Source organism: Phalacrocorax aristotelis, chromosome 19 (assembly GCF_949628215.1).
Source record: "Phalacrocorax aristotelis chromosome 19, bGulAri2.1, whole genome shotgun sequence".
Lineage (NCBI taxonomy): Eukaryota > Metazoa > Chordata > Aves > Suliformes > Phalacrocoracidae > Phalacrocorax > Phalacrocorax aristotelis.
The window spans coordinates 9,207,492-9,219,796 of NC_134294.1; the positions used below are offsets into that span (position 1 = coordinate 9,207,492).

Here is a 12,305-nt window from a genome sequence, read left to right on the forward strand (position 1 = left end):
CAGGCAGGGCACCAGAAAGAGGCGCTCTGCTCCTTGTGCATCTATGCCATTTAAAAAACTTACCGACTGCTGTGGCGCAGGAGGGCAGGGTTTGACAGCTCACTCTGGCTTCTCACTAAAGATTCAGACACCTTCCCCACACCTGGTGAGCTCTTGTCACAGAGCTTCCAGTCACAGGATTCAGGACAATGAAAGGTTAAGAGAGGCTGCTGGTCTCAAAAGCACCAAGAGGGCTCTGGAGATTTTGCTCAAGGTGAAGTTAATCCCTTTCTTTTGGTGCTAAGGCAGCTGGCCCTGCCACTGCACAGCTGGAACCAGGGTCAGAGCCAGCGCTGGCACACAATTGCACGCCTACAAAAAAATTAATTAAAAATTTGCTTGCCCAAGGCACGTTGGCTACAGCAGCAGGTCACAGCTTCCATGAGGATGTGCATCAGAGGCACAGAAAGGCCTAAGCAGGAGCCTACAAGTGACTACGCAGAGAAATCAGCGCTATCCAGCTGGTGTATTTTCATGCTTTCTCTTTTCTCCCAAGCCAAAAACACGCTTGGTAAAAGACAAATCACCAGCGAAGGCATTACATTAAGCCAGTGCTCTGCACAGAACACTCTCTGGAATACAAAGGGAACCCCACGGAGGACAGACTTTGCATCGGTTAAGAAGAGACTGAGAATTCACCCTGCCTCTGTGGTTTGCAGCCCCACGAGTCACTGCCAGTCGCGGTCACACTTCAACACAACACTGAAAACCCACTGGGAATTGTAAAAGTAAGGATTCCAGCTTCAATGATGCCACCAGCACCTCAAGAGATCTCCAAATAACCACCAGACAGAAGTTGGCAATTTTTTTTTAATAAAAAAAATCCAAACCCAAAACAAAAGCCATTTCCATCAGTGCCCCCTTTCCTGAGCCGTACCACAGCACCTTCACCAAGGAACACCGCAAGCCTGAAGCGTGAACTGACAAGCAACTCGTTTCCATTCCAGCTAGGAAGAACAATGTAAAACTCAAGAAAACAGTGAACCTCTTTGGTATATAACGACAGAATAAGTTATACCACAACGCTCGAGTAGGAACCATTTCCAAAATGGTAACGTTTAAAATAGCATTAGCTAGCCAAACTTTTTTCCTGTTTGGAGAATCTCCCTAGAAGCATCTCCTAGTCGCACCGACACCCCAGGTTTTGCCCAAGAAAACAGGCAAGGATCTCAAGTGCTAAAGCCCTCAGCAAGCCCGGCAGCTGCGGTTCTTTCCCAACCCAAAATCCTGGGATCTCTGTAGGACGGAGGCAGCCTGGCAGGATAGGAAGCAGCGTGATTCGGAAGCAGGAAGAGGGAACAGAGGTGGTGGCAGGGAGGCTCAGGAAGGCGGCAGCTGAAACGGTGACTCCCAAATTTGTGGCAGCAGCCAAGGGATGAGGGAGCGGGCTCACGTGAGGTGAGCATAAAAGGCTCCCTGAAAATGTTAACGCCCGGGGAGAACCGACCGATGCCGCACTGCCGGCTCTCCGGCAAGCAGAGGGCAGGCAGCCTGGGCACCTGAAGAGAGCTGGAGGACTGCTCCGGCGAGCCAGCCAAGCACCAGCTTGCAGAATCGGGCCTAAAGGGATTAAAGCCGCACTGCCTGGCTCCACAAGGTCAAAGAGCTTTAAAATGGAATTAGGCCATAGAAACAATCCGCTGGCTGGTGCCTTTCCTGCACAGGGGTGGGAGGGCAGAGCTGTTCTCCGGAAGAATCGGTCCAGAGGCGTTTCAGCACAAATCAGCTGCTGCAGGCAGGAGGGTTCGATTCTCTTTAGGGTCGCTACAGGCTAAGTTATCTGGAAGATCCCTGAATGTGCAACGAAGGACCTATCTCGAGGAGGACGAACGAGCTTCTGATCTGCTAGAGACCCAGCAGGCCACCCAGCTCCACAGCCCTTCGCCAGCTCCTCCTGGGCGGCCGGGAAATACCAACAGGCTACTCCCAGCACCGTCCCTCGCCCCGCGGCGCCTAGAGCTGGGCGTTCGCTCAGCCAGTCCAGTTTTCACCTGCATTACAGTTCCACTTTGACTCCTTTAATAAAAGGGAGACCCGATGGCACCTTCCTTTTGTACTCCAGATACTCTTCTCCGAAGAAGTGAATAAGCGTGATCTCCTCCTCCTCAATCCGCTCCCTGAAGAAGCGCCAGGATGCCAGTGCATATCCCACCACGCAGATGGGATTGCAGAGCAACACCTGCGAACAGACACCGGCAGTTAGCGTCCCCTCACCTCCCAAAGAAACCAAGGCTGCCCCCTGCCCCCACACGATAATCACCCTTCATTAAGTTTGCCATGAGGTCTAAACGCCCTCCAAAGGAAAAACAAGACCCCAGGCACCTTTTGTGGAATATCACTCTGGGGAGAAATTATCACTTATGAAAAAAGCAGCCTGCAGGCAGCTGCCGGCTCCTGCCGCCCCGCTTAAGAGCGGTGCCTTGGCTCTAGATAGCCCATGTGCAGCTGCTGCTGCTGCTACTGCTCCACGTGCAGTCTTTTATGGTCTCTCTCTGGAGAAATAAAACCAAATGCCAGCCACCAGCCAACTACAAGAAGAGCATGACTAAGGCAGTACTGAGATACAGCTCGACCGCAGCTGGCTTCCAGTTTATCCTCTGGCCGGAGTCCTGGGCACTCTTAGAGGGAGTTTTCTTTGCCACGTGGCACAGGACTGGTAGTTGGCAGGAGTGAGGTTGAGTCTGACCACTTATGGAAGGCATTTTGGCTGTAGGAACACAATGGAACTCTGGACACCAGCTTTAGGCTAGCAGCGGATAGCACTCCGAGCCTCCAGGGTGTTCTGGCTCAAACCCCAGCCCTGTCACCCATGCTTATTCCACACAGAAAATTAAATCGACGGGGTCTTCCCTAAGATCACATGGGGCAGACTGCTCAGGGTCTCCTGACCCCCTGCGTGCTGGTGGGAGGGAGGCAGCATCAAAATCTGCGCCCTGGCCACACCTGCTGCTGACTGCCAGCAGTTTGCGTCCCATTAAGGGCATGGGGCAGCATTAAAAAGAAAGACCCAGGTTAAGAGACAAAAAGTATCTGAGCGCATTGTATACGGTACCTGTGTTCCAATACTCCAGTAAAACCATCCCACGTAAGACGGGTGCCGGAACCACCCATACACCCCACTTGTCACCAAAGTATGAGTATCCGATTTCTCATTCTGAACAATATGGTTGAAGTTGGAGCCAGCTGTGAGCATGGCCGCTTTCCTCAGACAATCCCCAAAGATCACCATCAACAACCCTACAGTACTCAGCCAGGTGATCTGCTTCAGCTCTGCAAGTGAATAAGGACGGGTCACAACAGGTTTGCACAGGTCAGGCTCGCGGTGCGGGGGTCACGCGGGGTTGGGTCCGTGGGTGGGCTTTTCCCCCCATCTCAAAGCACGACAACTTGTAAAACACAGCCAGCATCCCATGCGCTGCCGTCCCACCACCAAAAAAAATTAAAAATAGCATCCCCTGCCAGGGAGTCACCCCCCAGTGCGGAGCCTGTATGTCCTCGCAGTGGATCACCCTAAGGGGAACCTGGCTTTACGGTGTAGCCAACGTAAAGCACAGCCAAGCGAACGCACTAGGGCTGGATGCAGGGAGCCCTGCAGCCCACGCTGCCCTTAAGAAGGAGGGAAGGAGAACATCCCCCCTCTCCCAAAAAATAAGGAAGCACTCCAGGCTGGGCAAACAGCAACAGGTTTTGCTGATTTTGTTTTATTCCAGGTCAAAAAAAGACACCCAGATGTAACCAAAGCGTCATTCTTTCTACCACTAGAACTGCTTCAAAGATGCAGGCAGAAAAGAGCTGAAGACCCGCCACATGGCAAAGACAGCCTGGCGTGTCTGAGCGAGGGGGCACTCCCCCCTGCCTCAACCGAAACGCTTTGAGCACAGAGAGATTAAGGCCAGGGCAAAGCTCTCTTCCACTGCCAGCATGGGTCAGCTAAGCAGGGGTCACCAGCGCTTTGCTACCAGACAGGTGGGCCCAGGCAAACCATGTGCAGAGCCAGGGGAGAGCAGGCAGGAGGGTGGGCAGCAGGGAGGGGCAGGGCGGCCGACCTGGGAAGAGGAGCTTCTCCAGCGTGAACTCCACCCAGGAGGAGAGGGCGGCCAGGTTGTACTCGAAGCTGTGGTTGAGAAGGAAGGAGTCCAGCGAAAGGCTGCGTGGGTTGTTGATGGCCGTCACCAGGTACTCCGAGTAGTGGAAGAGGGAGAGGGAGCACATGTACCTGCGGCAGGAGGGAGGGAAGGCTTGGCAGGGCCGGGGGCTGTCGCACCCGCCCGGCTCCCCCGGCCCTTCTCTTACCATCCGAAGTGGCGCCAGGCGGAGCGGCCGGCGCTGAGCAGCAGCCCGCAGCCGAAGGCGAAGCCCAGGAAGCAGGCCCGGACGGCGATCTGCGAGGAGAGGGAGGAGAGAGAACGCTGCTGCCACCGCCGCCCGCCGAGGCCTTCTCCCGGGCCGGTATCCCCCGACCGTAGCCCCCCGAGCCCGGCCGCCCCGAGGCCTCCTTCCACCCCGCCGCACCTCGGTGCCGCCCTCCGGGCCCGCTCCCCCTGTACCTCCCGCCGTCGCCCGGGCTCGCTCCCCCGGTCCCTCCGGCCGCCCCCCGGCCCCGCTCCCCCGGAGTCGCCCCCCACACCTTGTACAGCGGCCGCGGGTAGAGCAGCAGCAGCGCCGCGTTGACCCCCGCCACGTGCAGGGCGAGTGCCAGGCGGCCGCGCAGACCGGGGGCGGCCAGCAGGGCGGAGGGGGAGCCCAGCGCCACCGGCAGCGCCGCCACCGAGGCGCCCAGCAGGAAGGCGGCCAGGCTGGCGCGGGCCTCCCGGCCCAGCCGCCCCCGCCGCGGACCCGCACCCGCCGCCGCCGCCGCCATTATGGCGGCGCCCGCCCCGCCCCGCGTCGCCCGGGAAACGGCCCTGCCGCTCTCGCGAGAGCTCCGCCCCGCGCAGGCGCAGCGGCCCCGGCCCAGCCGCAGCTCTCGCGAGAGTTGCGCGGCGCAGGCGCAGTGGCCGCCGCCAGAGAGACGGGGGAGGTCCCGGCGCCGGCCCGGGGCGGGGGTTTTGCTTTTGATCGTTGCTTAATATCGCCAGGGGGAACCCCCGCCCCCGCCGGCCGGCCCGGGCGTTAACCCTCGGGCCGCCGTCCCCTCACCGCCCGCCGGGCCGCGGCAGGACCCGCGGGCAGCGGCGGCGGGGAGAAGCAGCCAGAATTGCTGCCAAAAAATAAAAAAATAATAAAAAAATAAACCACGTGAAACTTGTTTTATTTCAGTCAATGACAACAGACTTTATTTATGCCACAGGATTCCTTAAATAACTTAGATGTGCACAAAGAGACTACCTAGAGATGTCAACGAAACGGTCCAAGACATTCGGCACGGTACCGGGGCGCGTTCCTCGTCGCGAGTATCGTACGTAAGCTTTGGTGTGCGGTTTTAGGACATACTGGCAAGTTTAACACAGCACCACAAAGACTCGTGGCCTCGCGCGTCCCTCGTGCCGCCACGTGCCTCTGCCCTGCTCCGGCACCGCCGGGAGCTTTGCTTACGGGGTTGAACTGTGAGAACAGGGCTCCAGAGGCGAACGGCAAGCGACCGGGAAGGCTCCCGGAGGCTTTCGGGGCGCTTAAGCCACCTAAAGCACAAGGCCTACAATGCTAAACCGATCAGCAGCGAAGCAACCGCACCGCTGCGGCAGCTCCAGCAGCAGGCTGGGGCGGGCAGAGGCGCGAGGCCCGGCACGGACCGGACACAACACTAATGGGAACCTGGACGTTGGGCGGGCGAAGGCTGCGAGAGCGCGGGGCGGCATCACTGCCGGGCAGCCTGCTGCATCTGCGCCTGCCGCTTGGCTTTCGTCTGGAGGTACCTGCCCTTCCCTTCCTCAAAGCGCCGCTTCTCGTCCTCCGTCTCAGTCTGCCGGCGACAGAAAGAAAGCGAAACCACCGGTGTTAGCTGCCTCGGGGCAGCGCAGCTCTCCCGTGCCGCACCTCAGTGTCTGCGAGCGTGCGGGAGGGAAACGCGCCTCTCCTTGAAGGAGATGTGAAGGAAGACCTGCGCTCTGCCAGGCCCGTGTTTTGACAGCTAATGTACTCCTGCACGGAGCAGGAGAAGGCCTGCACAGGATAAAATATTAATCAATAAACAGCCCGCAGTCAGCAGCGCTGCGTCAGTCAAGCCCTGCTGGGATCAGGAGAGCTAAAAATAAGCGGGAGGGCTGGAGTGGGGACACCATGGGGAGCAGGGGCAGGGGACACGGGGGCCTCTGTTGCCACTCAGGGCCCCCACCCGCACATCTCCAGCGTGGGCAGGAGGGTAAGCTGCAGAGCCCACACGCAGCCTGTCCTCATCATGGGGAAGGAAAAAATCCCCAATCTTCACATTGGCATTTTTCAGAACTAATTAAAAAAAAAAACAACAAAACAACCCTGAAGCCTGCTCTGGAAAAGTTCATTCATGCTCATATTTTTCTGCTGAATAATTCAAGGGAAGAGGATTTGTTGGACAATAAAGCCAGCCGGGGGTGGTCTGCCCCGGGAGGAGCGGGAGAGGGGGCTGGCCCAGCTGGCTCACAGGCCGGTGGGAAGAGCTCTTACCAGCAGCTGCGGGACAGGCAGGGGCTTCCCCTCCTTGCTCAGGGAGACATAGGTGAAGAAGGCGCTGACAGCACGGTACCGCTCCCGAGGCTCATCCACAAACGGGTCAGCATCCACAAAGACTTCGATTTCCATGGACTTATTGCTAGTGAAGGTCATGCGCCCCGAAATGGTGATGACGCAGCCTGTGAAGTGGAGAGGGGCCGGTTAAGCAGGCGGCCCAAGCTTCTGCTCAGAGGAAGGGAGCGAGGGGTCCTGTGTGTTTTATACTTAAGCCATATCTTAAGCAGAGCTTCTCAGCATGGGACAAGTCTAAGAGGGAGCCAGGACATGGCGCTGCAGGAGAGCAAAGTGCCCGCCACCACCCCCTGGTACCTTTTTTGATCTTCTCATGGAAGTTGATGGCATCCACCGAGGCAGTGACAATGTTGGTCTTGCAGTGGCGGGCGGCCACAATCCCGGCAACCTCATCCATGAGCTTCATGGTGACACCTGCGGAGTGGAGACAGAGGGTGCCATCTCAGGGGAGTCAGTGGGATTTGGGAAAAGCCATGATTAGGTCAGTAAGGCCTTTGCACAACCAAAGCTATGCCAAAGAGTCAGACCGGAGTCTGAATCCCAACTGCAGGGAACCCCTGGTACCAGCACAGAGACTCCTGTCAAGAGTACCATCAGGGCGGCATCCACACAGACCTGGGCTTAAGCTTTAGGCCAGCTCTGGCTCCCCCCAAATTTCTCTGAGCAAACCTCAGCCTTGCAAGGCAATACCAGACCTGCAAACCTCCTGCCTGGAAAGAGCTCTGACACAACTAGATGAAGAGTGGCATCCAGCACCGCCCCAGCCCTTGGCAAACTCACCTCTCCCCAGACTCATACTGCACGCGTCCGCCCTGCCCTGCCCTGCCTGACCAGCAGGAGATGGGCACTGCCCACCAAGAGGAAATTACTCCAGCAAGTTGCAGTCATTGTATGCTGGATGTTCGTAATCTAATTTAATTAAAATTTAAATTAGATTATTAATAATTAAATTATATTATAAACAGTTGTTTACATTTATGAATATAATAAACAAAACTATATTGTTGTTTAAATTATATTATAAACATAACTTAATTAAATTTATTTAAATTAATTTAATTAAAATTTTAATTAAATTAAAATTAAATTTGCAATTTAAGAGATGATGACAAAATTGTAGGATTTACAGCTTGAGTATGTCTGTTTTCCAGGCCTTTTTTAAACATAGAAAAAGGCGTCGCATTTGTCCCAGCTGAAGCAATGCTGAGCCTTGCAGACGGTGGAAATGGGCCTGCGCGCCTCCAGAGGCGGAGCCCGCCTCCCAGAAGCACCGAGACACACGAGTCGCTCTCGAACCGCGCTTCTGCTCCAGGGAAAAACCATCCCAGGGTTGCAGGGGCAGCGTGCTCACCTCCATGCACGAAGCCCAGCAGCGTGCAGTCTGACGGCCCCACCAGGTGGATCAGGCTGGACTGGCTGTAGCCAACGGTGTGCGGCTCTGGTTAGAGACAGAGAGCAAAGCGGAGGTTGGAGCTGCTCGGCCAGCACCCGTACAGCACCATACACCCCTGTCTTAAACCATTGGAAGGAAGAAAACATGGGGCTGGCTTGTGCAAAGCTGAAGTATGTTCAAACCAACATTTAAATTGGCTCTGAGAAGTCCCAAGCACAGAGGCCATTCACCACCTGATGGGCTGCCACCTGCCCTTAACGCCCACCCCTCAGTTTTATTCCAGCTCAGCTCACTTCTTTCAAAGCTTCCAAGAGCCTGACGGCAAACGGGAGTGAACTGTACACCTTCCCTCCTCAGGCCGCCAGCCGCAGCCGAGCCTCCCGCTTAGCAGCGTCTCCAAAGGACAACACTCTCCCCTTGGCGTGAAGACCTCAGCCCCCATGTCCCCCGGCCCTGGCACATGCTGGTGACATCTGACTTGCCACTAAATCCAGGTGACAGGAATCGCACCCTCCGACTGCCAGCAGAGGAGAACTGCACGCAGAGGAAAACTGCTGTCAGGGAGGGCTGCATTTTCTGTCTAATGACAGATGCTAAAGGCACTTAGTGCAGGAAAAACCAGCCAAGCCCCCAACTGGTCGGCATCTCCTCCTCGGGGAGGACACCATGCAGCAGCACCGCGGAGCCTTACCTTTCGTCTGCCTATCTGTGAGCAGGGAGAACAGAGGGGAAAAAACATTTGAGTAACTTTCATCCCACATCACTCCCCTGACAATCCCCATGCACCACCTCTCCGCCTCTGCCCAAGGACCACGGCCTGTCCTGGAGGCCACCGGCCACTTGTGCCTTTGGCCTGCCATCGGCCACCGTGCTTCCAGAAACCAGGGCAATGCCTTTGGTAGGAAAGATCCCCAGCGATCCCCCAGGGAGAGTGTGATCCCCAGCTCCACCCTGTAGTTCAGCCTCCCCCTTCAGACGCTGGCTGATGAAGTTCTTGCTAAAAGCTGTCTCCCAGAGAGGGGCTGCAGCTGCAGAGTGTGCAATTGCTTGTCCAACACTAGCATTTACCCTATGCTGAGCAAAATTAGCTCCCGCTGCCCAGGGGCGCAGGAGGGATCCAAGAAGTGGCGGCAGGAACCATGTTTCAGAAAAGGACATCCCACCCATCAGCTCCAGGAGGGATCACAGGTGCCCACCCAGCTCCCCCTCTGCTCACACACTGCGGCTCCAAAATCCCATCCCCATCCCCGCCGCAGTGTTTTGGAGTACGCACTCGCAGCCATGGGTGCCTGAGGATGGCTGGAGTTGCCTTGGGGACCAGTTTGGCCTCCCAGCACCGCCAGGATGTTTCCATAGGCCATGCACCACCCATGTTACCTGGATTGATGACAGGCAAGATCATGTCACCATTTCTCTGCTTAGTTTCCAGCCGATCCAGCTTTTGCTCCTCGTAACGCTTTCTCCCCTCATCCTCCTGCTCCTTTCTTGCGTACTGGAAGGAAAGGCCAGTAAGAACACGGTTGGCAAAGCCACTGGTGCAGCCAGGGGCACTGATGGGGCCAGGTTAGCGCTGTTGCTCCGGAGCGGGTGAGCTCCGTTTTTTGGGGAACAAAGCAAGCCATCCTACCTGGATGGGGGGAACCTCAAGGACCTTGTTCACATTCTTCAGGGACAGCGGCACATACCACAGCGTCGCCTTGTTCGTTACCTTCTTCGCCCCTGGAGCAGAGGGGGGGCAGAGGGTGACCGTGCTGACACCAGCAGCACTCCGCCTGCCACCGGCGCTGCTGCGGTCTGGGGTTGGCCGCATACTGGTGATACTACCAGCACTGGGCAGCCCCCTGCCCTGCTGGCTCTTGCCAGGCTTTGGCTCAAAGCAGACATGACAATGCGCTTTTGGGAAGGTGTCCCGGCAAGCTGAGCAGGTTGCCACAGCAACAGCAGGAAAAGGGCCTTTTTCAGGCCAAAGGCAGCCATGGGCAGCAAATGAGGCAGGAGAGGCTAACCTTTGCTAAAAACGATCAATAGACCTGGAACTCCCAGGCAGCCTGCGTGGCTCCCCTTCCCAGCGCCAACCCTCCCCACCACCCCCAGCACACTCAATAAAAAGGGGAGATTTCCCCTCTGCCCAATGCTGCTGACGACGGTGGGTGGAGGACGGGGTCATCACCGCGAGCTCTTGGCTTATCACAGTTACTCCTGGAGTTCTGGGACAGGACGGCTGGCAGCCACCCACCTGTTAAAATATTTTCAGACATGACGTTGACCTGGACCTCCACGGAGTGCCGGGAAGTGTAGGTGATCTCAGCGCTGACGTTGGCCACCTCGCCAATGCACACCGGGGAGAGGAAGTCCGTCCGTTCCACCCGCGCCAGCGCGGCCACGCAGGGCTCCTGTGGATGGTGAGACAGCGAGGGTAGCAGCCACAGCCACGCCACGCAAGACTGCGGCCGGCGGCTCCCCGGGGCTGGCCCATGCCACATGCGGCTCCGGCACTTCAACCTCTGCCTTATCAGCTGGCGGCCATGCTTCCTTCCCCACCCATAACTGACACTGGAGCTGCCTGTGACTTGCCCTTCAGGGGAGTGAAAACATTAACAGCAGCATAATAATGTTTCTGCTCAGAAAACACAAGTTCAGTAGGATGCTTCTGGCTACCGGGGCCGTACTCCGGAAGCAGCCAGAGCCACCAGTGGTTTGCACGTGGGACGTAGCACTTCCGGTGGGGGGGATGAACGGGGAGGCGCCCAGGGAAGCCCAGAGGTCCCGGGGGACCCCCTGCTCCCAGCAGACCACGGAGGCATGGCGGGGGGGGTGGAGAGTTGCCGAGCCAGAGCCCAGTGGGCACCCCAGCACCTACTTACCCCGGCCTGGGAGTTGCAGTGGCGGGTGCTGATGATGGCTCCCGCCTCCTCGATCATCTTCAGGATGGTTCCCCCGTGGACATTCCCTGCGACATTGGCATCGTCCGGGCGCATGATCCTGCCGGGGGAGGGACACGGGAGCTCGCACCCCGCTGCTGTGGCCCCAGCCCGGGTCCAGTGCGGGCACCTGGATGCACCGCTCTCGCCCTACCGTACGAGCTGCCGAGCCATCTCACCACGCTGATGCCGGCAACGTCACTGATGCTGCCTGCACGCGGCTTCCTGCAAGCGGCGGTGGAAACCGCCCTAAATTACCGCTGGGAGTGGAAGGAGGCATCGCTCGCCTGCCAGGGCAGCGAGCGGCTCAGCTGGGACCGCATCTCACGGCCACCCACCGCAGCGAACCGAGACCGAGCCGGGCACGTGCCGCCGCTCGACCCAGCTTTTGCTGGAGCGGCAAATAATCGACGGGAGGAGGGAAGGCGAGGGACGGTGGCGGTGGGGCGATGGCTGCGCGCTGGCCCAGAGAGGAGCCGTGCTTTGGCAAGGCGGCCATGCCAGGGAGCCGCAGCGGGCAAAGGCGGGGAACCGGGGCACGCCCTGCCGGCTCGCACGCACCGGAGCAAGGGCGCAGCGCTGCTTCGCTCTGCCCGCCGCGGGCAGCGTCACCGGCGCGGGCAGCGTCGCCGGCGCGGGCAGCGTCGCCGGTGCGGGCAGCGTTGCCGGTAGCATCCCGGTTACAGCCCGGCGCCGGCACCCGCTCAGCCCTCCCCCGCTCAGCCCTCCCGCGGCTTCCCGGCGGCGGGCGGAGCCGTACCTGGACACCTGGATGGCTGCGGGCCCCGGGCCCGCGGCCCCCCGCTCCGACATGGCGGCACCGGCGCCCCGCCCGCAACGGCGCTGCGGCACCGCCACGCCTCGGCACGCCGCGCCCCACCGCCGGGGACACGCCCTCCGCACCGCCCCATTGGCGGGCAGCGCCTCGCCACGCCCCCGCGCCGGCAAGGGGGCGGGGCCGGCGCTCTGCCGGCTGGCGCCGCGCTGGGGCGCAGCAGGGCGCTGGGGCGCGGGGGCGGAGTCCCGGTGCGCGGGGGGCGGAGCCCCGGTGCTGCCCCGGGAGCTGTGTGTGTCCCGGAGCCGGGCCCCCTCTGCCCTTATGGGCCGCCGGCGGGGCAGCGCGGGCAGGGCACGTTGGGTAGGGCAGTGCAGGCAGGGCGGGCAGAACGGGGCAGGCAGGGCAGGCCGGGGCGGGCAGAGCAGGGTGGGCAGGGCAGGGAAGGACGGGCAGGGCGGGGCAGAGCCGTTCGGGCAGGGCAGGACGGGCAGGGCAGTGCAGGCAAGACGGGCAG

The 12,305-nt window shown here is 59.1% G+C and overlaps 2 protein-coding genes across 5 annotated transcripts; both read right to left on the bottom strand.

Moving 5' to 3' along the window:
- Positions 1-831: 831 nt before the first annotated feature.
- On the bottom strand, positions 832-4,949 carry ICMT (isoprenylcysteine carboxyl methyltransferase). Its single transcript, XM_075114433.1, has 5 exons — positions 4,667-4,949; positions 4,333-4,421; positions 4,086-4,255; positions 3,092-3,309; positions 832-2,218 (listed from the first exon to the last, which is right to left on the bottom strand). Exons 1-5 carry the CDS (start codon positions 4,898-4,900, stop codon positions 2,036-2,038), a joined length of 894 nt encoding a protein of 297 aa, XP_074970534.1. The 5' UTR covers positions 4,901-4,949; the 3' UTR covers positions 832-2,035.
- Positions 4,950-5,284: 335 nt separating this feature from the next.
- ACOT7 (acyl-CoA thioesterase 7) lies at positions 5,285-11,898 on the bottom strand. Of its 4 annotated transcripts, none has more exons than XM_075114429.1 (10): positions 11,774-11,898; positions 10,957-11,074; positions 10,329-10,485; positions 9,720-9,811; positions 9,470-9,584; positions 8,784-8,798; positions 8,051-8,137; positions 6,997-7,113; positions 6,622-6,806; positions 5,285-5,941 (listed from the first exon to the last, which is right to left on the bottom strand). In XM_075114429.1, the coding sequence occupies exons 1-10, from the start codon at positions 11,824-11,826 to the stop codon at positions 5,837-5,839; spliced, it is 1,044 nt and encodes a 347-aa protein (XP_074970530.1). In that variant the 5' UTR covers positions 11,827-11,898; the 3' UTR covers positions 5,285-5,836. The 4 variants fall into 4 exon arrangements, with proteins under 4 accessions (XP_074970530.1, XP_074970532.1, XP_074970531.1 ...); XM_075114431.1 differs by lacking the exon at positions 11,774-11,898 and adding an exon at positions 11,168-11,538; XM_075114430.1 differs by lacking the exon at positions 8,784-8,798 and having other exon boundaries at positions 11,774-11,897.
- Between the last annotated feature and the right edge of the window lie 407 nt (positions 11,899-12,305).